The sequence below is a fragment of the Thermobia domestica genome, chromosome 1 (genome assembly GCF_964235325.1).
Source record: "Thermobia domestica chromosome 1, izTheDome1.hap1.1, whole genome shotgun sequence".
NCBI lineage: Eukaryota > Metazoa > Arthropoda > Insecta > Zygentoma > Lepismatidae > Thermobia > Thermobia domestica.
In genome coordinates this window covers 298,929,498-298,953,776 of record NC_137454.1, presented here as the reverse complement: position 1 = coordinate 298,953,776, position 24,279 = coordinate 298,929,498, and the positions used below count along the sequence as shown (strand labels likewise).

The 24,279-nt window shown below is 35.5% G+C and overlaps 1 protein-coding gene across 1 annotated transcript in view; it reads left to right on the top strand.

The window, feature by feature from the left end:
- The window catches only part of LOC145667722 (head-specific guanylate cyclase-like), a 649,486-nt gene that overhangs the window by 315,092 nt on the left and 310,115 nt on the right, over positions 1-24,279 (top strand). Inside the window, exon 5 of the mRNA XM_081735178.1 lies at positions 9,119-9,298. Within this exon, the coding sequence (XP_081591304.1) occupies positions 9,119-9,298 (180 nt within the window). The remainder of the gene's footprint in view (positions 1-9,118; positions 9,299-24,279) is intronic.

The window sequence follows — 24,279 nt, the reverse complement described above, 5'->3', positions numbered from 1 at the left end:
GCAATCCTGAAACGTAAAGGTGATTCTTCAGCAAACTAAAAAAGAAATTCTCCAAAGTAGAATGCTGATGTTGGAGGGCGCGTGTATAACATTTTAAACGCACAAGGTCTGCGAACCTGGGACTTTACTAATTGGGGGCTAGCCGTAATAAAACGTCCTTCGCCGGCTAATAGCTTGTGCCCCTTTACACACAATCGTACTTGGTTCCCAACGCAACGTGCGTGGTGGCTACGTACAGTATCGGAGTCAAACTCCCTGAGCGCTAAAGCTGAAGATACGGTTGCAATGGTCAACTAAAAGTATTAGCAGTTCATTCCAAAAATCACTCAGTTAACTCACCTGTAGGCACATATAAACAGAATACGGAAAATAATATATGTCAATTTTAGTTAACTGCCTACAATGCACTAGACAAGCGATAACCCTGGCATGAGAAAGTACAGATAACGAGCTGGAAAACAACGCAGTTAGTGCCACTTTGGTCACTGGAACATCTGGTCAGCCCGTATTTCTCTAATCTACTGCAATATTTCCATAAGCGATTAAAGAAAACACTTAATTCAGTTCCCAATAACTATAGAATATATACTGTGGATATAATAAGTCAGGGAGAAACACTGAAATGGTTCGTCACTAGCTGAAATGTTCTCACTAAAAGCAATGTTTTAAATATATATATGAGAAAACGATGAAAGACTTCTTTGTCCAATTGTGTGGGAAAGAAGCAATTCCCACCGAAGAAAGAACTTATATGCGTCGCAGAATAAAGTACAAATCGAAAATAATAATCACTGTCTTTATGAAAAATACAGGGCGTCCACAAAAATACTTCTATAACCTGGTGGCGGTTATAAGAACGCAAAAGAAGAAAAGCTTCTAGGCTTACTGCTTAAATTGCTACGAATTAGAGAATCGCATCCGTGTAGTACTGAAACTTTGAAAAATAATTATTTTAAATAGAGCATTGTACAGTGCTCTATATTTAGCCAGGCGCTTATTGACCAGAGGGAGGTAGGAGAGGGTGCGGAATCAAAGATCTAAGTGTATTGATATTGAGTCTCAGCTACAATGCTGGAGAAACTTTTGTAGTACGTGTTCGAGTGAATATGCGCCACGAGGCTTTGTTGCATTGCTTACAGCATTGAACTTTGGCTCAATTGTCCTGTCATCTGGTTAATATATGCCTTTCCTTTAAGGTGTACTTCATGCTTATATACTGTAATCAGAACATGTCGTTTTTTTTTCTGTGAAGAACTAACATTCGTTCTTTATAGAAAAAGTGGGGTAACTTTCTATCTGCGCTTATTATACTGATTTAAAAACGCTGAATCTTACAGAATTATTTTAAGACATATCTGTATATGGAATCATGACAAAAATTACCTTAGAGTTAGGATATTTCAATCACTGCTTGTGCCAACGGTAGAAGTTCATACTCTTTTATAACTGCTCTTTTTATATTAATTTGAAGACATTAAATGCAATTGAATTGTTTTGAAACATATTTATCCACGGAGTCACGAGAAACATGATCTCAAAATAAAAATACTGAATTATTGTTCGTGCCAATGTAAAAGTGCATACGCTTGGACAAATACCTAATAACGGTTTTCATACTAATTTGAGGTCGCTAAATCCAATTGAATTGTTTTGAAACGTATCTGTTTATGGAATCTTGAGAAACACCATCTAAAAGTTGGAATATTTATATTTATTGGGTGGACTAGTTCTGTGAAAAGTCCGTCGTTCAGATAGTGAAAGAGTGGCATATAGATTGGTCAGAAAGGAGTTATTATTCCATTTACAGATACTTGCATAGATTAGAGACTAGCGTTGGAAAATGGTGAACAATGTGTTGCGAAAACCAGTCTCCTAATCCTTGTTCATAAAACAGAAGTCGACAGCAAATTACACGCCTAACGTAAATGTAGTAGTGAAAACAACTTCAATTCATGAGTTCATCTACCATATAGCCACAAAACATCAACAGACAAACATAAATTAAAATCTTCACTTGTAATATCGACGGATACCACGGTGCTGTGTTACTTTGGCATTTGATCACAGAAAAGAGTCACAGTATCCTGGAAATGCAGTTGTAACCGCAGATTACCAAGAAGAGGTTCACAAAATGTATGAATTATTTTGTGTGTTATTCCAGAAAAATAATGTAAATATTTTAGTGAAATTTATTTATTTTATTTTAGTTATTAAATAGTTCAAAGGGGTATATAAGGTTAGATTACACCAAACATTTGCTCCGTTTCCCGGCAAGCTAGTTTTCGCCTGAAGCTATCCAAATATATCACTGTTCCTTCCTTTATTCTGGATCCTCTAGGAAACTTCTTACTATTCTCTAAGTCAAGTACTACGATTTTTGTATCTTCGTTATACTGTTTACTTGGATTCAATTGTCTCAAACATCTTACTCCATGTCTTATGGACCACTTCGGCAACCAATATTACTATTGGCATTATAACATTTCTGAGTTTATGATTTTCCATCATTCTCTTATATTTAAGGCTAGTTATTAAGTATGGAAAACACGATTGTGATGATTTAACTGCAATCATTATTATTGACACGTCATTTGCGCAACTGAGAAGCTTTCGTGCTTCACGATTTCAGTTAACTTCTTCGTCTTCATGTACGATTTTTCTCTTTTGATAACATCCATCAACTGTAACCTTTTTTGCCCATTCCTGCCACCGCACCCTCTGATGATACAGTTCCCTCTCAGCAGTGTTCGAACCAGTTATTCTTCTAATTTGCAGTTACATCTGCAATTATTTCCTTCTCTTCCACTATTTCTAACACCTCACTTATTTTTCGTTCGACCCAACTAATTCTCGCCATTCTTCTCTACTCCCACATTTCGAAAGCTTCCAGTTTTCTTTCATCTCTCTTATGTTTTGCGCATGTTTCTGCCCCATACAGTACAATACTCCATAGGAAGCACTTTGTGAACCCTTTTCCACAACTCTTTATTCAGGGACTTCCAAAATTGGCTTTTCCTTCTCGTAAATGCATCTTTCGTCATTTCTATCATTCCTTTAGTTTCACGTTCACATTTCATCTTATCACTAATATTATCCAAGTATCGAAAACTAGTTACCTGTTCTCATTTTTCTCCTCCTACTTCTATATTTGACACCGACCGCTTCGTTCCAATTCCCATGGCTTTTTACTTTCCAATTTATTTCCATCATATATTCTTCACAAACCTTCCTCAAATTTTCTAACATCTTAGTAATTTTATATTCAGATTCCGTAATAACCGCTGAATCATCTGCAAACTATATACACCTAATCGTACCGAAATACAGTCTTCATTACATACGATATTTTTCATTATCTCTTCTAGCTAGATAATAAATAATGTTGGCAAGAGACAAGATCCCTGTTGAACTTCCCTTCAGATTACAGTCTCCTTTGTCATTTGTTTCCCTATTCTAACTCTTCATTATTCCAACTCTTTATTGTTTTGTATTGAAGACATAAAATTCTTACTTTAGTTGTTCGTAGTTAATTACTATTCACTCTAGTTTCTTTAATAAGTTATTACCAGCAATAACAGTGATGATGGTGTTGATTGTTATTACTATCATAAATAAAAGAATGTGCATAAAATGCACAAGGGTCGTTCAAGGTTGACCGGGATTTTTGTACGTAAATAATCGATGAATAGCCGGATCATGATGAAACTTGCGGTTGACGTAAAGTATTCCTTTTCGAGTAACTAGCGCCAGGCATGATGTATTTGGCGCATGCGCAGCAGTTGCAGCAAACATGGCGGCAAGCAGTGTGGCTGAGGAGCAGCGGTGTGTAATCAAATTTCTTGTGAAGGAGAAAGTTAAACCAGCTGAGGTTTTCAGAAGATTGCAAGCACAGTATGTTGAACAAACGATGTCACGGGCAAGAGTGTACAAATGGTGTGAACAGTTTCGCGAAGGACGGGAGCTGGTGACAAATAAAGCGCGAGGACCAACTGCGTCCACACCAGTGAATATGGCACGCGTTGAGCAAATGATTTTTGAGAACCGGCGAGTAACAGTGCGGGTTATTGCTGCCGAGGTGAATATCAGTATCGGTAGTGTTAAGACAATCATTCATGACCACTTACGGTGCCGCAAAATCTGTGCAAGGTGGGTTTCCCGCCAGCTGACATTTGATCAAAAGTGGACACGCATGACGGTCTGTGAACAGTTCTGCCCCATCCCCCCTCAGTCAAGATTTATCCCCCAGTGATTATCATTTGTTTGCATCCCTTAAAGACCATCTGAGAAGGAAGAAATTCACGACAGATGAAGCACTGCGGAACGATGTCCTCCAGTGGCTACGACAACAACCAAGTTCTTTCTATGTCAAAGGAATCAGGGAGCTGCCACAACGATGGCAACGGTGTCTAGACGCGCACGGAGAATACTTTAAAAACTGACATAGTTTGGTGCTTCTTGTGCTGTTTCCTCTGAAGAAATAAAAGTACCGGTCACCTTGAACGACCCTTGTATCATATCACGCAGATATATTATTCGTTGTCTAGATACAAACTGTAACCACAAATTAATCATCAAGTACTAAGCAACACAAGCCGGTGTTTATTTACAATATCATAAACAAGCTCTAAATAGTCATTCTCGCTTTCCTTATGAACAGTGCACTTTCTTACAAGCTTTTTCACCGGCCCATCGAAAGTATACTATCACACCAATAATTATTAAGGTAATTTCCGGACAGTTACTTGAAACCAATGTATGAATCAATTTAATTTATTGAATTAATATAAAATGAAATGAAATATTTATTTTGTTATATGTGCCCTTTAGGCCAAAGAAAATAAGTGTTTAATTAAAGTGAATTGGTATCATAAGAATATATGAGGAAATACTGAGGAGTTCTACCATGACTATGTTGTTCACAAAATCATAGGGAATTGATCAAATCCCGAATCCTTTACACCAGTTTTATAAGATCTTTACCAATAAACCACCATTTTCCTCTCATTAATTCAAATTCTACTTTTCAGAATTGATGTTACGTAAGATCTATTGGTTAAATTGAGATACAAAGCACTAATGAGTTTTTAACTGGGCGCTTTTGCCTGTATTTTGTAAGTTACCGTTACAGTAAATGTTTTTAAAAGTCATTTTATTAAAAACTGTATTTAACAAATGTCTTATTGACATAGTTTAAGCGATAATCTTTCAAATTACTCGAACTTCATCTTAATTAAGGTAGCACTGCATAATAAACTCACTGCGTAATAAACACTAGCATGCAAGCAAGTTGTGAAACATATACTTTTTAGTTTAAAGTACCACTTTTACACTCCGAGGCTAAGGGAGGTGGTGGAAATGATAATCAACGAAATTGTGGAATAAAGAAAATGGGAAAATCTCCAGAAAAGCCATGCGCGTGGTGTTTGTCCCCCCAAGGACTATTTGGTACAAGCTGAAATCAAATTAGGGACCTCAAGCACCGAAGCTGAGAGCTGTACCGTAGGGCTACTTGAGGTTCAACATAACACAATACATTTTATTATTTTCGAAGGACGACACAAGAGAAGAAAGTCTTGTGATTTTAAATTTGGAGAAGCGTTCCCCTTTAAACATAAAAATTGGATCACAGCGTCATTTTGGGAAGCATTTCTGTCTCCGAATTGAAAAAAAAAGAAAACAAAAGTCAACTTATCTCCTTCCTCTGTTTCTCTTCTTAGAGTTTTAATCTGCTTAAGTAAAAGGTTTTTCCTCCACCCACAACCATCTTCAGGCATTTCAAAAATTCCTGTAAGCGTCAGTTGAGACTCTGTGTTTGTTTTTCTTCAACAAAAGAAAGAAAAACAGATTCCCCCCTCTCTCGTTTAGGAAAAAATTCTAGCATCTGTACAGAAACTTCTTTGTAGCAAAATCTGAGACTGGCCTGTCTCTTTTCCTGCAAAAAAATGAAATATTTCTTATGTCAAAACAAATCAAAATGAATTTTATGTCCAGAAATTCTGTATTATTATTATTATTATTATTATTATTATTATTATTATTATTATTATTATTATTATTATTATTATTATTATTATTATTATTATTGCAATTTTAAATTTGATTTATCTTTTGTTACTTTTTATTGTCACACATTTAAAAAAAACTTGGTGGAAAATGAACTTAGTATGTAATTAGAATATATATATAAAAACTAATATATATCTTGTGTATTCAAATTTTGCAATTTCCCAAGCATCAGTAGATTTCACATTTTAAACAAAAAAAAAACATATTGTATCTTCTGTTCATAATTAAAAAGCAAATGTTTGATATAAACATGTCGTCCATAGAAAATGCTAATGCACAATAGCAGTCTCACAAATTTTCGGCTATTAAAGAGATTACCACTTAACAATACAAGATAATTTGTAATATTCTACCTGAAAATCGAGATCTTTATAATTAATGACATTAAGGAAAATATACTGTAAAATGTACATATTTTCCCATTGACAAAATTCCATAAATACCTGTATTTGTTACGAGACCTGTTCCCATTTTTAGAAATATTATTATTGCTTCTACATATACCGCAGAACTTCAGAGCTTCAACCAGATGCAATTTCAGAAGTTTTTTCAGTTCGTCAGTAGTAATAGTTGTATGTAGCTTTGTAACGCTTTTAAAAATGCCCATGTTGACCGGGCTATAAACTAGTTGGTAACTAATTAAAATATGTACCCTTGAAATGAGATCGTGTAAGTTTTACCGCTTAGGAGTTGGCGCTAATAGCAACTATGACAAACGAGGGAAGAGTGTGGCGTAGCTTCTCGCGTGCGAAAATCAAGTATGACTACGTAAGTTGGTCAGATGGAACAATCTCCAGGGAAGAAGCAAATCTTCTGATAAAAATCACAAGAGATGTGTACCCCTGAAATGAGGTTTACCCTAAGTTTCATTTTATATTTTTTTTTTATCATATGATTAATACTTATTTCAACCATCGATGTATAAATATATTAAAATGTCAGAAATGTTGCTACAAAAATTGGAAGCGTCTAAGGCCAGTGGCGTGGTTCCGTAATCCAGCCATTTGGGGCTAGATAGTATAGCAAGGAGCAAATTAAATGATGGGGATTGATCTTGTAAGAACCAGTGTGAAGTTGGTTTAGCCACTCTTGCTGCCCTAACTTTGTAATGACACCACCGCTAACTGGGAATAGGGCTCAAATTAACACTAATTCGGCACTATCCCTGATGCCAAACATTTCTGAATTTACATAAAGTGTTTGGGACAACTTCACGATCGTAACATTCTTGCACACCATTGAATTGAGTACAATGGATGTTGATGATGAGTACTTCATGTTAACATTATTACTTTATGAAAGACGGAAAATGAAAAGGAGAAGCAAACGTTTCTGGGTTCACCAATTATTGCAAATTATAAACACAAAAGATATTTTCTTAATCCACACGGGTGTTATTAATTAAGAGTGACACTTGAGAGCTACGTAAGCACAATGGGTATAATATTCTTTTGTATGGTGATCTAGGTTATTTTAACATAGATCCATGTTAACCAATTCATTTAGAAACAGACAAATAAAAAGATAGAATAACAGCAGTATTTAAATGGTTACTCAATCCAACTTTTTGCATAGATAATAATTATTTGTAGTTGTCTATTCAACTTCCTCTGAATCAAAGAGAACTAATTTACCGTCACCCAATTTAAATCTTTGGCAACAGCATACGGAGATAATTAATGGGAAAAAATAATTTTAGAATATTTATTTTTTGTATTGCTCTAGTTAGACGTAGTTTGCGTATTACTCATCTTTAACCATACGTATACTTAAAACCTATAGTGAATATGTTTTTATTCTATTTATAACTAAAATCGCGTGTTATTGTCCCTAGCAGCACGTTGCTATGCACATGTGCGCAATTTAGATTTTATGACCTGTAACCTACAAATATAATATCAATCATCTGATACTCCAAAATACAGTAGGTTATTTCTAGTTTTAAAATTAAATTTCAGGAAATATGAATTACACATATATTTACATAAAAGATTTCCTGTTTAAGTTTAGCTCTACAAGGGGCCGCGGTGGCTTAATGGTAGAGCGTTCACCTCTGGTGCTTGGAGTCCTTGATTCGATTCCAGCTCGCGCCTAGTGAGCTTTGTGGTGAACAAACACTGTGTGCGTGGGTTTTCTTGGGGTTCTCCCGTTTCCTCTCATTTCCTTCATTTCACCACCTCCTTCATTTCTCATCATCACCACCTTCTTTCGCCTAGCCGGCATATCCGTAGGACGTAAAATTTAAAGATTTCATTTTATTTTTAGCACTTCAGACTTCTTTCTTCAATTAGTTTTCTTTCCCGTGTGTGGGTATTCTATAAACACCATGAAACGATGTATTGACGCGGCAACTCGTCGTTTGTAAAACATATGCGGCGTGTCATATTGCCACTCGACTGTATTGTCGCTAATTAGCAAACCTTACAGACTATCTGCCAAAAGGCAAAGACTATAAAAAGCGAATGATATGACGAAATAGAAATTAACAATAGCTTACATCGGAACACGTGTGTGATGTCAGTCTGCCGAATGCCAGGCGAACCATAAACTTCATTATTTCTCTGAATGGATCCACTCCCATGGATTTTCGGAGGGGATTCAATTTTTCGAGATATATGATTTGATTATACACATATAATAATTAGTATATTTACAATTAAATATTACATACAGTACGACAGTCATTTACTGCAGTCGATAAAATTATACAGTGTGCACTAATAATTCTTTTATAGAGTGCACACGTGCATCAAGATGTGTTTCTATTAGCTACTGTGGAAAAAGTCCTGCGGGCGTCCCTGCTCAGTGTTTCTTATACCACATGTATCATCCATTAGATATACTAAATGTATGGACAGGTATGACATGTGACATTCAAACCTCTTATTTTAGAACTGTAATATTACGACTTTTATTACAAAATATATTGATTTATTTTATTATTAATCTATTATTATTTCACAGTATATGCTATCCATATATGTGTGAATACAATTGTTTTCACATTTCATGTATGATATGTGTATTATCTTATCTGTATTATCTTCTTCAGGGGATGGAACTGAAAGGTCAAATGGTGTTTTGTCCGGAATCTGACTCAATCCTTTTTGTTGGATCTCCTTTTCTGGATGGCCTCGAAGGGTTGACTAGTCGTGGCCTTTATATTTCTGACATTCCTATTCATGATGCTACGAGAGATGTTATACTTGTAGGTGAACAGGCAAGAGCACAGGTAAGTTCAGTTAATTGTTTATTATTTATCTTAAATTGAACTAGATAGTTTTAGACAAAGTTTTCTCTAGATCGGTGATTTACACGTTGTTTAATTCCTTCTCTAAATAAAGTTTGTTTGCACATACAATAATATTTTGTAATTTATTAAGTAAATATATAGTAAACACTGGCTGAGCGGTTAGATTACACGCCTTTGGCGTGGGAGACTCGAGTTCAATTTCTGGAGGGAGCTCATGTTAATCAGTAGGTCAACGTTTCATATAGCTTCGTTGCTGAACGCAACGTTAAACTCAAAATCAACTCAACTCAACTCAGAAAATATTTTTCTTCAATCCTCTGGATAATATGAAATAGTGAGTTAAATACGTATATAACGTAAATGTGCAAGTAAATAGACTTGAAAGGTCTAAATGAGTGAAAGATAATCACTTTGGAATAAAAGACAAAGATCGGTATGTAGTTCGTATGAACACATAAGAATTGACATTCAGAAGATATTCAATCTTTGATGCAGAACAATAAGAGTTTTACCAATAAATTTTACTTATTAAAATGTTGTGTTTAGTATGGATATAGCACTTATTACGGGAGCTTCAGAAAAGGAAAGTGTTGTGTAAATTAGACTTCATTCTCTTTATGTCAATTCAATAGTACTTGTGAGAAATAAAGTTCAGATATTTCCTTATGAATCTTTTTACAGAAATCATTGTCAATATTATTACACGTAATTTGTAAAGGTTTTAGTTAACTTGTTAGTTTATCTCACGTGATCCATAAAATTGTTGTATCTACAGTATACAATCTAGATCTTGACAATTCATGTTTAAAATTTCAAAATTATAATATGCAAGTATTATTGTCAGGACTGAAAATTCACTAAAATAGTGTAACGAGAAAAATACAGATCCTTATCAATATAATGTAAACACCTGCAAAAAATGTACATTTGGTGTTGGATCACCTTTACCCCTCAGAACAACTCTGACGCGGCGTAGAATGAAGTTATAGAGATCGTAAATGGATGCAACTAGAATATTACACCATTTCGAGTGTATCAATAAGTCCGTATGCATCACTAAAAAGCTAAAATATGCACTGAATTCGAGTCTTCAAAAGACGACAGATGTTCAATTATTTATAGGTCCGGCCGGAGTTGGGTGAGCCAGGAAAAGTATTTAACTTCATACATATGTTCCTCGAATCACGCTGCAACAGCTCCAGCTGTGCGAATGGGCGTACTGCCACCTTGAAATATGGCGCCACTGTCCAGAAACAATATCTAGATCATAGGATGCACATGATCTCCTAAAATGACGGCATAATCACGGACAATAATGCGACTGGTAAGCATCAGTACAGAACCAGGATATTGTGAATAGCTGAAAACCAGGATATTGTGGACCAAAGCATCACAGAGCCACCGTGTTGTTTCCCGGTTGAGCAGAGATACTGCGGATCATCCATTTATTTAGGCGTCTGCCCCATATAAACACGGCCCGTAGTTCGAAGCAAGATGAACAATAACTCCTGATAATGACACACGTATCCATTCATAAATGGTTCAAGTTGCATGTTCGTGGCACCATTGGCATTATGCTAAAGCGTTATCATCTCTTAGCGGTTTTGCCCGTGCCACTAGACCTCGTATATGCATGTCATGTAACTACCATCGCCTGCTCAGTTCACTGTACACTACTGTTCTACTGCTCTTCACGTAGTACCGAGTTTACCCACCACACTACTATTATCAGCTTGGCGCTGCCGTTCCCCCTTGATAGACCGTTGCGAACCCAAACATCTGACATATTTCCAACTTCAGGTGTTTCTGTTAATTTGAAAGGGATCTACATTTTAAAATATTAAACGTATGTTGGACGCACCCATTACTGAAGAAATAAACATGTCAGATACATTAAAACAGAAGTTGAAAAAATCGTTTGAATAAAATAGGAGTTTATAGCAGTTTTAACATTCCAAACATTTCAATTGTGTATTGCCTTGAGTCCTCCTCCAAAATAATGCTTCAATTGAGATTTGTATCCCAAGCACAAAAATCCTAAAGCTAGACATGTGTCAGCAATAATGGTATCAACGATGTAGAACTCACTTATTACTAATTTCATAAATGCACTGCTGTTTGAGGAGCAATTTACACCAAGAAAGAATAACGGGAATGTCTCCAGACTCACAGGATTTGTACGAACAATTAATATTTTACCTGAGGTGCATGCGTAAACTCAACAGCATCCTTAGTTTTGTGATCGGTGCAGTTTTGCTAGAGTATATCTTAAATAACATTCAGGTAGTATAGGGTGAACTAGCAAACAGAAGCATGTCAGCAAGTGCCACAATGCTTCGTCGACGTCAAAGAGAAGATAGAAAGATAGAAAAATAACTATGTTTCAACGGGATTTCATGATTGACCTACTGAAAGGCAGCTTCATATACAACAACATTTGTCCGCCACAGTGCATGTCGTCATAATAGTAATCCGTCTGTGGAATTAATGGACAGAATACGTTACTGATCTCACTTTGAGTTTGTTCCATGTCTTTCTTTACCGTTCTGAATAATTGTCTATCTTAGTTGCATAGCAATTACGAGGAGCAATATAATTTAGTGATGCGATTTTTGCTAATGCAAATACATCGGTTTTCCACATTTTAATAAATTTCAGTAACTTAATTAGTGATTCGTATTGCAGGAGAAGTATTTTCATCACATTTCAATAATTTTTATTTTCAACATATAAATTAACTGAAAAAAATACAGAAAGTCGGATTATTTGTTTATTACCTACAATAAGTTTAAGTGGGTGTTGCTGTGCTTGCGTACATGAAACTTCCCTCTACTGAATAAAAGAACATTAGTTTAACGAAGATGATTGCAAGAAGCAGATCATGAATTTCATAAATTGTATTGCAATCGTAAAAATACTATTTATTTCAGCCAAAGTTGAAATATTGACAGTTTCATGTTTAAAAGAAGTTTTAAGTCAGTTTCAAAGTAAACTAACAGTTTAAAATTTAGCCATTTGACTACAATGTGTAATCAATATAAGGTGATTGTAGTTTGTTCATACAATAACAGGTTTTTGAACCACTAGACGACTAGATGAAGTAAAGAATTAAAGTTATTTTTGCTCAAATACGATTAATAAATCTATAGTTTCTGATAAAACTTCGTAAGTTCAAAAATAAAGTACAAGTTTCGTAAGTTTCTTTGACAGTTTTGTAAATTCAGATTTGGAAAACTAAAATGTTTGCAGCCTTTTCATTATCACTGGCCCATTTGGCTCAATTTGTAATAAAGCGACATATATATTTGAAAATAGAAATCTGCATAATTATTACTCAAATTTATCTCAGTATAAGAATCTAAAACAAAGAGGTCTTGGATTCAGTGAAAGTCAATTATTACCGTACGTTATTAAATATGAATAGGGTCATTTAGGAACATTTCGACAGGTTATGAAACAAATCAATACTACTCTGAAAGTTATGATAATTTTATTCTGTAAAAGTGATAATGCTTGACAGTAATCCTTGCCCTAGCTATAAAACACAAAATATTCCCTTGAAATGTAGCATTTCAAAGTACAAAAACACGTAAACGGACTGCTATGGATTAGTAGGTTTTGGAAATCTTGCGGGAGAAATCGACACTTACTATGGTAGATGTCGACACTATATAAACAATGAAATCCTTCACAACTTTAGAGCACAAGAAACATAAAACGCAATGAAATGCTAGATCTAAATTTGCTACTATCTAAGTATGGCCTATTTGCAAACTTTGCTGCGATTCATTACAACCTGAGTTGAAATACAAGAGGAACACTCAAGCAATGTAAGCTCGTTAAAAACGAACTTTGTTTTACACCTGTTTTCCAACATATTGCTTTCAGTATTTGCTACCCATAGTAATCAATAATTGAAAATCACAATTTAACACAATCATTTCGGAATCCATATGCGAAGAATCCAACAGAGGCTGATTTCTTCCAACTTAAACTGACTTTCTTATAGTCTTTTTTCACAACATTTTGCCAGGGTCCTACGAACAAAGTTCCAATAAGATAAGTTGAAATTGTTTTTCAAACTGCAGAAGAAAGGTATATTAAGGATTGACAATTTTGAGTACTTTGTATTGGGAGACAACATATTTACACCAGCATTAGAGGATTTCTTTAATATATCAGTATCTTTGACGCAGGTACCAAAACGTACTCATCTAAAACCAAACGTACTTTATCATTAGCCTTATACCGGACTAAATGAGCCAGAAGCTGAGAAAGCGTGTTTGTTATGTAACCTAAACCTATTATGTGTACACTAAGATGAACCAGAGGGTAGTCCGTTTGTCTGATGACTTTCCTTATAACAAAGGAACTACATGTCTAAATATCCTTACATTCGCTATTGATTTATCTCCTAAATGCATTGATCAACAAAAACTAGCACGAGTTATCATTGTAACAAGCAATGTGTGTCAGCCTGATATTTTGTCATAATACCAATCCTTTGCCTCCTTATATCAACATATATATTACCGCTTTACTATATTTTTGACTCATTGAAACTTATAACATGGATATTTTTTTCTTTTTAAAAAAATAAAGCTTTATGTATCTATTTTAGAGGCATCTGCTTTTGTTGCAACAAACAAAATTAACTTCTCTGCATATACAGCTTGTCACTGAGAACTTACAGTTAGTGCTCTCAACGGGTCGGGTCGGGTTGAAGACCGACCCGACCCGACCCGTGACCCGAATTGACTGACCCGGCCCGACCCGATTGACCCGAACAGTAATCCGACCTGATTGATGTGACCCGAGCTGACCCGGTTGACCCGACCCGAGCTGACCCGATCCGAGTCGGGTCGGGTTGGGTCACGGGTCGGATAGGGTCAACCCGATCCGTTTGAGAGCTATGGTCACGACACTGGGTGAACGCCAAAATGCACTCACATTGGGAATTAAACCCGGACCACTTGTACCGAAGTCTTACACGTTAACACTAGCTAGATCAAGCGGGGGATTTGTATATGCATCTTAATGAATATTTGGCACTTTTGAGGTTTGGTTATTTCTTTTTATAACTGATACCAATGTCCAACGTGGGAGAAATTTATTTTTTTATTGCTTTAGTTCTATGTGGCGAAATTTTTCTTCAAGGTCAGTGTTCTCACCTGCTCGGACGGCAGGAGGTCTTCCGGGAAGACAGTAGCAAGAGTCTCTTGGCGGAGACAAAAGGAAATCGTTTAACTACAGTGATAAGGGTTGAGGAAACAGGAGAACACCTGTGGTTTTTTCCAACCCTTCAACTTTCATTCCAAAATAGATTCTTATGATTCCGGGACCCCTGCCAATTGGTTTTTCTTTCTCGGTAATTAAAACGTATTTTACAGTATATATAGTTGCACGTAAGAAGATACATAATATGAATTTTGTAATTTAAAATTTAAAAATACAGTACGATATTTAATTGTAAAGTACTAATTTTATTTCATCACTTTCAGCCCAACAAATGAAATTCAAACAATTTGCTCCCTGGGTCTTGGTTATCAATATTGCGTCTTATTCTTTGTCTTGCAGTCAAGTCTTGGTCCTGCATTCCGTAGTCTTGGTGGTCTTTCATGCTATACAAGAGCCAAGAATGCTCGCCTCATCGGTACAAATGAAGACCAAGTGTGATTTTGATCATGGTCTTTCATACTATACGGAAAGCAAGAAAATACGCTCATCGCTACTTGGTGATAACCAAAACAAGGGCAAGAGCAAGATTACTATGCAATTCTTCTTGCATATCCAATCTTTATCTTGTTCTTGTATCGATGTCGGACTTGGTGAAATAAAATGAAATATTCAGTTTAAGGTCCCTCGAGTCTGCACCGAAGCTAAGAGATATGGTGACCATGAGAAATGAATGAAATGGTGGAATGAAGAAAGTGGGAGGAAACAGGACAACCCCGAGAAAATCCACTACACGGCGTTTCTCCACCACAAAGCCTATTTAGCACAAGCTGGGATCGAACCATGGACACCATGCACCAGAGATGAATTCTCTACCACTGAGCCACCGCAGCCCTGCTTGGGCTTGGTCATCCATATCCAATCTTTCTTTTGCCTTACTTAAACAACTTCTAGTTTTGTTCTAAATCCAGACTCCATATTGGTGTAGATATTAATATTACAGTCGATTGGTAAAATCAATCTTCCACATTTAAAAATTAAAGTACATACAATTACAAAAATAAGCATTTACCATAAAAGCACTAGCTGCAAGTGTTCAAAATAGATTTATGGTTTCTATAAAATCAATTGAAAATTGCTATTTTTAATTAGGCAGCTAGTGAAAAACAGCAGTTTTCGACTCCAGCGGAGTTTAAGCTCAACCTAAACTCAATTGATTAAAGTGAACTGACCCGACTGACCCGACCCGAGCGGATCCGATTGACACGACCCGACAACCCGACCCGAATAACCCGACCCGAGTTGACCTGACCCCACCCGACCCGTAACCCGACCCGTTTGAGACCACTACTTACAGCAACCTTCGTACTGAATGTTTCTTTCCGCCTGCGTGTATGATCACTAGCCTTGCCAGACCTTAAAAATGTCGAGATCTCCCTAAATGACCCTACATTTACAATGCAATTACATATTCTAGATTGCTTGAAAGACAAGCAAAACTAAACAAAATAGTCACATTTCATGAGATTATCAGAACATTTTTATTATTTATTCAGTAATTTCTATTGGGAATTAAAACCGAACTTTTTTTTTTTTTTGCAAAATCAATTATTATTTATATTTCTGATCAATAGCGATAAGCGTTTACTTTGCAGTCAAAGTGGTCTATATTTTGTTTTATATACAGGTACGTACACGGGTAAAAGTGAGGAGGAACGTGGGAGAACGTCCCCCCACCTCGTAAATATATCTTCGGCGCCTCCCGAGTTCCTAAAAAATTACAATGGACAAAGATAGGGAGAGAAAATGGCGTGCGTCATGCCGCTACCTGTCGTCCTCCCACCTTTTCATATTCACTTTTACCACTGGGTACATATAAATGTTATTTTAAATGATTCAAAAGAATGAAAGATTTATTGTTTCATCGATATGTAAAGCCGATGATTTCAGTGAAGGAAATGCTTTGATTGCATTGTCGGTGCGCCTCGAAAAGCCGCCATATGACATATTTTACAAAAGTGATTTATACTGTATATTATGAGTAGAAAGTCATATTGGATCTTCCTTTACGTTCCAATATTTGAATTCTTAATAGTTTTCTTGCAACAAAGAAACAGACATTTTTAATGATATAAATCACGAGAAAGTTCGTTGTTTGTTTCTGGAAAATTGCCTGTTCCGCATATAGAGGTTTTAATAGTCAAAAAACTTAATTATGTTTTTTTAATATATTCTTTCAAATAACATGGAATAATTTTTATTTATTTTCGTATATGGCCAACAGCACAGTTTTTTGATAGAGAATTTCTTAGCTGAAATTATTGATTTCTTGTCTAACTAAATTTTCAAGCAATTTTCTGTAACATTGAATTTATCGAAAAGGAAGAAAACCTTGCAATATTGTTTTCTAAATGATTGAGCAAGAATTATGAATGGTTTAAAACCAAATGTTGATGTCAACTAATTTTACCTATTTCGAAACCCATTGACTTTTAATTTACGTTTAGTAAATAGCTTTTATGTATTATTCTAAACTAATACGAATTTATGTTCCAAATAGCAATAGAGTGTTTTAACAAGACTATGAGGGAACGTTAAATAAGTGACTATTTTTTTTATTATTAAAAATGAGAATTTCTGTGAGCTATACAGTTTTTTTCTGTATATGTACTTTTCTTCTCGCAAGCACCCCTTGAAGTTCTTGGGTTCACACACATTTTCTATTTATCAATGTATATTTAACATCAACATTTCATGAATGCTAAAACTATAAATCGAGACAGGGATCACCGTCTCGTATGAAACTCAAACCTAACGAGAGCGTGAAAAAATTTCAAGATTTCGATAGTGTGGAGAAGACAAGTATCGTGATACCTGTTATCTGATATCTTGTAATTAAACATAAAGATACTGATAGTGCCAATGCGTAAGCAAATTGCCCGAGTGCTAAGGGTTTATTCCCTTTACTCATTAATAAAATCATCATTGTTTATAAAGCTGGACAGGTAAAAGATATCAAGAAATTACGGAATGGCACTTTATTGGTGAAAACGGTCGACGAGAAGTAAACAGCGAAGTAATTTAAATTTACTACCATTGGACCATTAACGTGTTGGTGGAACTCCATGGTCTAACGTCTCTTGCAGTATATATTAGAACCCCCTAAATGCCACCGAGGAGGAGATTAAATCAGAGCAGGCTGATCAATATGTTGTAGAGGTACATGTAGCTCGCGTCAAAAGTAACAAGTTAGTGAACTCGTTGCTACTTACAAGGAACGGACATGAACGCGTCATCCGGACATCCGAATCAAACCCAGTCTATCAGATAAACGTCACAAAGATATGTTCATGAACAAAACATTAGGTGCCATGGGCAACGGAGTAAGTCACTGAGGCCTATTTATCGTGTTAGTATAAATAAAATCGTAGACTTGCAATGAAATAGCTATTGCATCAACTCTGTTCATTGGAAAGTCATGATTAATACGAATACGAATAGTTCATTATCTTCAGCATAAAACAAGCTTTCCAGAGATGTTATGTATTGGGGCCCATAACGTACTTGGACAAAGGAAACTTGGAAGAGAGTCGCAAAAATTCCCTCCAAAAATTCCCTCTCACCAACTTTGGCCTCCTCTAGAGTGGCCTCGGGTAAAAGGACACAATCCAAATGTATCTCGAAAAATACTATAGAGAATAATAAATGAGTGCACCAAGTTTTGTTTTTATAGACGGAATATATATGAGGGGAAAGGTTGTATACCAATACGCTCTTTATATACAAAACGAACCTATGACCTGACCGATAAAAAGAACATAATATGGAAAATATAAATTCAGCACTATTTATCCCGATATTCAGAATTGTACCACATTCTCTGTAGAATGAAGCAAATGTTTTAAACAGCAACTGTGCTACGGTTGTATTGGCATAAACCCATGTTAAACACAAACAGCCACACCCATCCCCTTTTGTTCTCAATTCCATTCTTACTGTGTTCTATTATCTTCTCCCCTTGTTTTAAGGCTATACCTCTCATCCGCATACCTCATAGTATTTTTCAATGTATATTTTAATTGTGTACTTCTACCAGTGTGCAACATATCAGGGAGAATGAGGAGGATATCCCCCTCTGAAGAATTGGATGTCAACATTAAGTTTTGAACTTCCTCATGTTAAATTTCTCGGATGTGCACTTTATCCTCCCTTAAAATGTCCTTTAATTCGCACGCTGTCTTCTACCGGCTCTGGTGTCCTTTCAGAGGACGCACAACTTCACAATAGAGCTATTTTGGAAGACATTTTTGTGACTTGTCCCAAATTCCCTATCCACATGTCATGGAACAATATATGTGATAACTATTGAAATGCTTGCTCCATTTTACAGAGATTATGGAACAGTTCTTGATATCCGGATAAATAGAATTGAGTTTATAATGTTTATATTATATTCGCTTTATAGGTCAGGTCACAGGTTCGGTTTTGAATGTATAGAGCGTATTGATATGCAATCTTTTACCTCATACCTATTCCGTCTTTCAAAACAAAACTTAGCACACTCATTTCTTATCTCCTATAGCATTTTTCGAGATACATTTTGATTGCGTGCTTTTACCATGGCCCACTATAGGGGGGACCAAAGTTGATGGGAGGGATTTTTGGAGGGAATTTTCCCAACATTCTTCCAATTTTCTCTATTCAAGTACGTTATGAGCACCAACACATAGTACCTTTGGAAAGCTTGTTTCATGCTGAAGAGAATGAACTATGAACCATGGCTTTCCAATGAACAGTGTTGATGCAATAGTTGTCTCATTGCGAGTCTACGATTTTCTTTATACTAAGGGTTAATATGCTCCAGGGACTTACTCCGTTCTCCATGGCACTTAATTTTATGTGCGTGAATATATCTTTGTTATGTTTATTTATTTGCGTGGGTTTGATTCGGCTGTCCGGATGACACGTTCATGTCCGTTCCTTGTTAGTTACTAGTTCTTACTTTCAGTTTACCTACACTTCCGAACTACGTGAATGTTGGTTATTATTTACTTAAGGTCCGTACCAATATTCCCAGTCTCCTGCATTGTTTGAAATGCTAATACTTCGGGCACACCAGCACATCGTGTAATGCGAGTACTATTGTTTGTGTGAATTGTGGGCAGGGTAGTCATGATGTGGGATCCTGTACAAGCCCTTTTGTGGTAATTGCCAAAGTGATCATTCTGCTTGGTTTTAGGACTGTCCAGCCTTTTAACGTAAGAAACGTATCCGAGTGCTAATGGTTGTTGGGAAGTTCTCTGCTGCTGATCCGAAGCGTCGCTTAAAAGAAATCATCCATTCCTCCCTTTTTGTGCCGTTTGCTACTGTTGCAGCTACTTCTTGTAAATCTATGACAACCCAGACATCTGACGTTTGTACCCAAACTGATCTTATTCCTGACAAAAGTACAAAAATTCCAACCCCACTCGTATCGAGTAGCAAACTCCGCAAAATCTTACAAGTTTCTGTAAGTGTTGGTCTTCGGTGAATACCAGCTCATCACTACCCATCTTATGTCTCCAGAGTAAAACTTAGCCAGCTTATAAATCTGCTCAATGATACGGTTCTTTCTTCCGAAAATGCCAAACTCTATACCTGTTCGTAAGCCACTTGCTATTTCTTTGAAATCTGACATGGTCGAAAATGACCTGACGAATACTGAGTGGACAGTACTTGGCTCACGTGGAAAGTTTCCCCTCAAACGTTGATTTCTGATGTTTTATTGCTTTTACTATAGTTGTTGTTATCTATTTTCTATATTGTTCACAGTTATTAATTGTTATTGATATATATTGGTTATTCTCATATATATTTATTATCTCTTCTTTTAGATTTATCTTCTCTTTTGCAGCAACATTTTTGTTATATTTTGATATGTTGGTTTTCAAATTTTGTTTAAGGCGGTTGTGTCGAAAGTGACGGGAATAAATGTGCTCGGTGCTGACGTCCCCATTAAACCCCAATCAATCAATCAATAATGTATTATCACTTTTGAACGCAGTATGGGATGTGGTCTAGTCCTAAGAAGCTAATCTGAACGGCAAATAGTATATTGCTTTTATTACGACATAAATATCTGATTATCTCCTACCCATATTCAACGTTTCTGTGGTTTGCATGACATAATAGAGTGTATCAATTGATGATCAGCAGAGGTGCAAATCTTTATTTGATAGATATTGTGTGCTACAATCGTATATTAATTTTAATATTATGCTCACAATATGTACGAGCGGATGTCAATCAAGAATTCTTGCTTCCACATATATATATCCAGGGTGTTTCAGAACAACACCGACAACGTTTGGGAGGTGATTCCTGACACCCAAACAAGACAAAAAGTATAGACCAACCTGGGTGCACAAATGAGTTATAGACTACCGAAATGAAAAATGATCTTTTTAAAGGCCCATAGCTCCAAAACTATGGAATCTACCGTAGTCGGGTCAAGACTTCACTTCGGAACTAATATGTACCCTATCAAAAAATACATGTTTCAGAATTCTAAAGTACTCATGTAACGATTTTTATACATGAAGTTTGGCTACGGGCATATAGTTTGAAGTACTCACCAACTACCCCTATAAAAAGTGTTGCGGAAGTGCTACAAGATTCTGAAACTTGGATATTTAGATAGAGCACATACTAGTTCCTAAGTGAAGTCTTTGTCCGACTAGGGTAGATCCCATAGTTTCGGAGCTATGGACCTTTAATTTTTTTTTATGTTTTCGGCAGCCTATAACTCCGAAAGAAAGCATTTGTGCACCCAGGTTGGTCTATATTTTTTGTCTTGTTTTGGTGTCAGGAATCACCTCCCAAACGTTGTTGGTGTTATTTTGAAACACACTATATATATATATATACTGTATATAACAATTAAGGAAACCTGTCACGAAACTTATCATAACAAGTTTCCGGAATTAATACTTTGAAAATCTGTGATTTATAATACTTTTAGTATTATCTTCAAGCGCTATAGAATTCAATAGGTGAAAGTCAAAACGATATAGATAAGCACATAAGTTGGCTGATCTAATAAGTTTCTTAAGAAAAATAGGATTGCAAACAACTATATCGTTGCCAGCAAGGGCGCCCATCAGGGGGAGCAAGGTGGGGCGCTCGCCCCCCCCCCAAGAGGAAATTGTACTTGGGAATATTGAAATCACAACAGAATTTTTACATTAGTTACAGCAAAATTTGAAACTATATTTGAAACGTCGCTTATACTTGCCCCCCTTGGAAATCACAACATGGGCGCCCTTGATTGCCAGGTAATCTGCTCAACTTAGATTTCTGTAACACTTCAACTTTCTTGTATCTTTACATACGTTTTCCCTTATTCTTTGTAACTGCCAAACTTTTTACAGATAATCAAATTAAACATAATATTTATGTTTAGGCCGAAGTGTATTTGTGTGAGCTCTACAAACGTTGCAAAGTCATGTACTACTTCAGCACTTCGCACTACAAAAATCCTCTAGTCACTTCCTTTTTAGATGTGTAGCATACTAATATTATTTGGATCATCTGTAAATCCTCACTTTCATGTTATAACATAAGTATATCTTAGTATGAGTTACGTTTGATAACAAGCTATCAGACTCGATTTAAAGGAAGATCCCTCGTGACTATAAGGATATCAAACGCGTTTTCAATGAGCTCGGTTTCGATGCCCAATATAATTTTATGTGATTCGGATTCCAAATTAAACTGTAGGTCGACGTATTGTATCTCAATTTTGATCAAAATGTTAGTTATAACGGCCTAGTTTTCAGCCCTTCAATTACAAGTATTTATTTTAGAAATAGTCTAGATATACATATTGCCTCCTTAGGGCCAAAATCATCTGAATATAGATGGATAGATATAGAGATAGATATAAATTGCAGTGTTACAACTATTTATCAATGAAAACAATCTCAATTAAGGTTTATGAATGTTTCTTACACATTGAAAAGTAAGTAATTAATCTCAAGGTTGTATAATGAAATAATTATTAATGAAGTTATTTTGATGACTAAAATTTAACTTACTCATTTATGTAGTCATGAATATTATCGAACAGTGGTTTATAATCAACGCTAATCCTTACATTGTCAGTGTTGTATATGGATAGCTCGGCAGATACTGATTCAAACAGCACATTTTTAATTCATTAGGTATGCTTAACATACAATACACATCGTATTCATTAAGTAATTTTATGAAAATACGTTTCAGCACAATAATACAATTAAATTTAACAGAAGATTTGGTTCTTAAACTGCTCAATTATCTCAGTATATTATGCTTAAACATAATTTTTATTATGATATTCGGTTAACATTATAACAACAATAGATCTGGCCTATCTTCGTTCTCAAAGTACCTCTATGAACGTTGTGAATTTGAGATTACTGAAAAAAGTTGTGATTTTCTGTGTTCAGTAAATCATTTCATTAAATTATAACATCAAAATAGGAATTTAAAAAACTTATGGGTACCCTTCTAGTCTTGATATACTTCTGTGTTAATTAACGATAACGAAAGCGTGGTTCTAACCACTTCTTGTCGTCTGCAAAGAACTACACACAAAATACGCCTTTGATGATACGGTCTTCGTGGTACGTAAAGCATCTTTGTGTGCGAGCTACGAGCTTGTCTTCGCCCCATAATTTATGACTTAAACTAGATATTCTTCATTTTTATTTTATTTTCTCCAGTCTTTCTTGATCATTGTCTCAAAAGAATGACAAGAAGCAAAGTGGAAACTACGTGAGAAACATTTTCTGAAGTTATCTTTTGAAACAACTAATTTGTTTTAAGCTTTGCAGAATTCTGATCTCTTCGAGCACATAAAGTTAGTTGATATTCTTCAAACTGTGTTTGAATCGTGACTTGCTTATACACTTGTAAATATGCTATTCAATCGTTGTAAAGTTGAAAGCATACTTTTAAAGAGGTGCGTCTTAAACTATTCAACGTTTACATTAATTTCATTTTTAATGAAGGGTCATGAAAAATCACGCAAAATACATTAGACAAAAGGTGTTACCAACTCATTATTATAAATGAATAAAGTACTTCTTAATATCGACAAAACCTTTATGTACCTCTTTCCTGATTCTTTCTAACTTCCAAACTAATACAGACAATCGAATTAAACATAATCTTTATGCTTAGGCTAAAGAATATTTGTGTGAGTTCTACAAACGTTGCTACGTCATTTACTATTTCAGCGTTTCGCACTATAATCTTTTTAATAGCCCTCCTTTTCAGGCGTATATTATTATTTGCATCATATGTAAATCCCCATTTTCATGTTATAAAATAAGTATGTGCTACGTTTGATAACAAGGTATCAGCCAAAGTGGAGATCCCTCATTTCTATAAGTATATCAAACGTGCTTTTACCCAGAGGAGCCCAATTTCAATGTCCAATAGAGGTTCACGTGGCTCAGATTCCACGTTAATGTGTAGTTCCATGTATCATATAGCCTCGGTGTTGAAAAGGACGATAAATCAACCAACTAACACTGAAACTATAGCGCTAAAAAAGGCAGGCGACAGACCCTTAAACATCAGATTACATATATCTTACAACTTTCGCAATTTTTCCGTTAGTAAATGTTAAATTTGATTATACAAAATTATTTAATTAACATGTTTTAAAATATCTACGCATAAATATTATATTGAACCTCTGTATTTAAAAAAAACGGTATAATACTATAACAGTACAAAACGGTAACAAGTAACAAAAT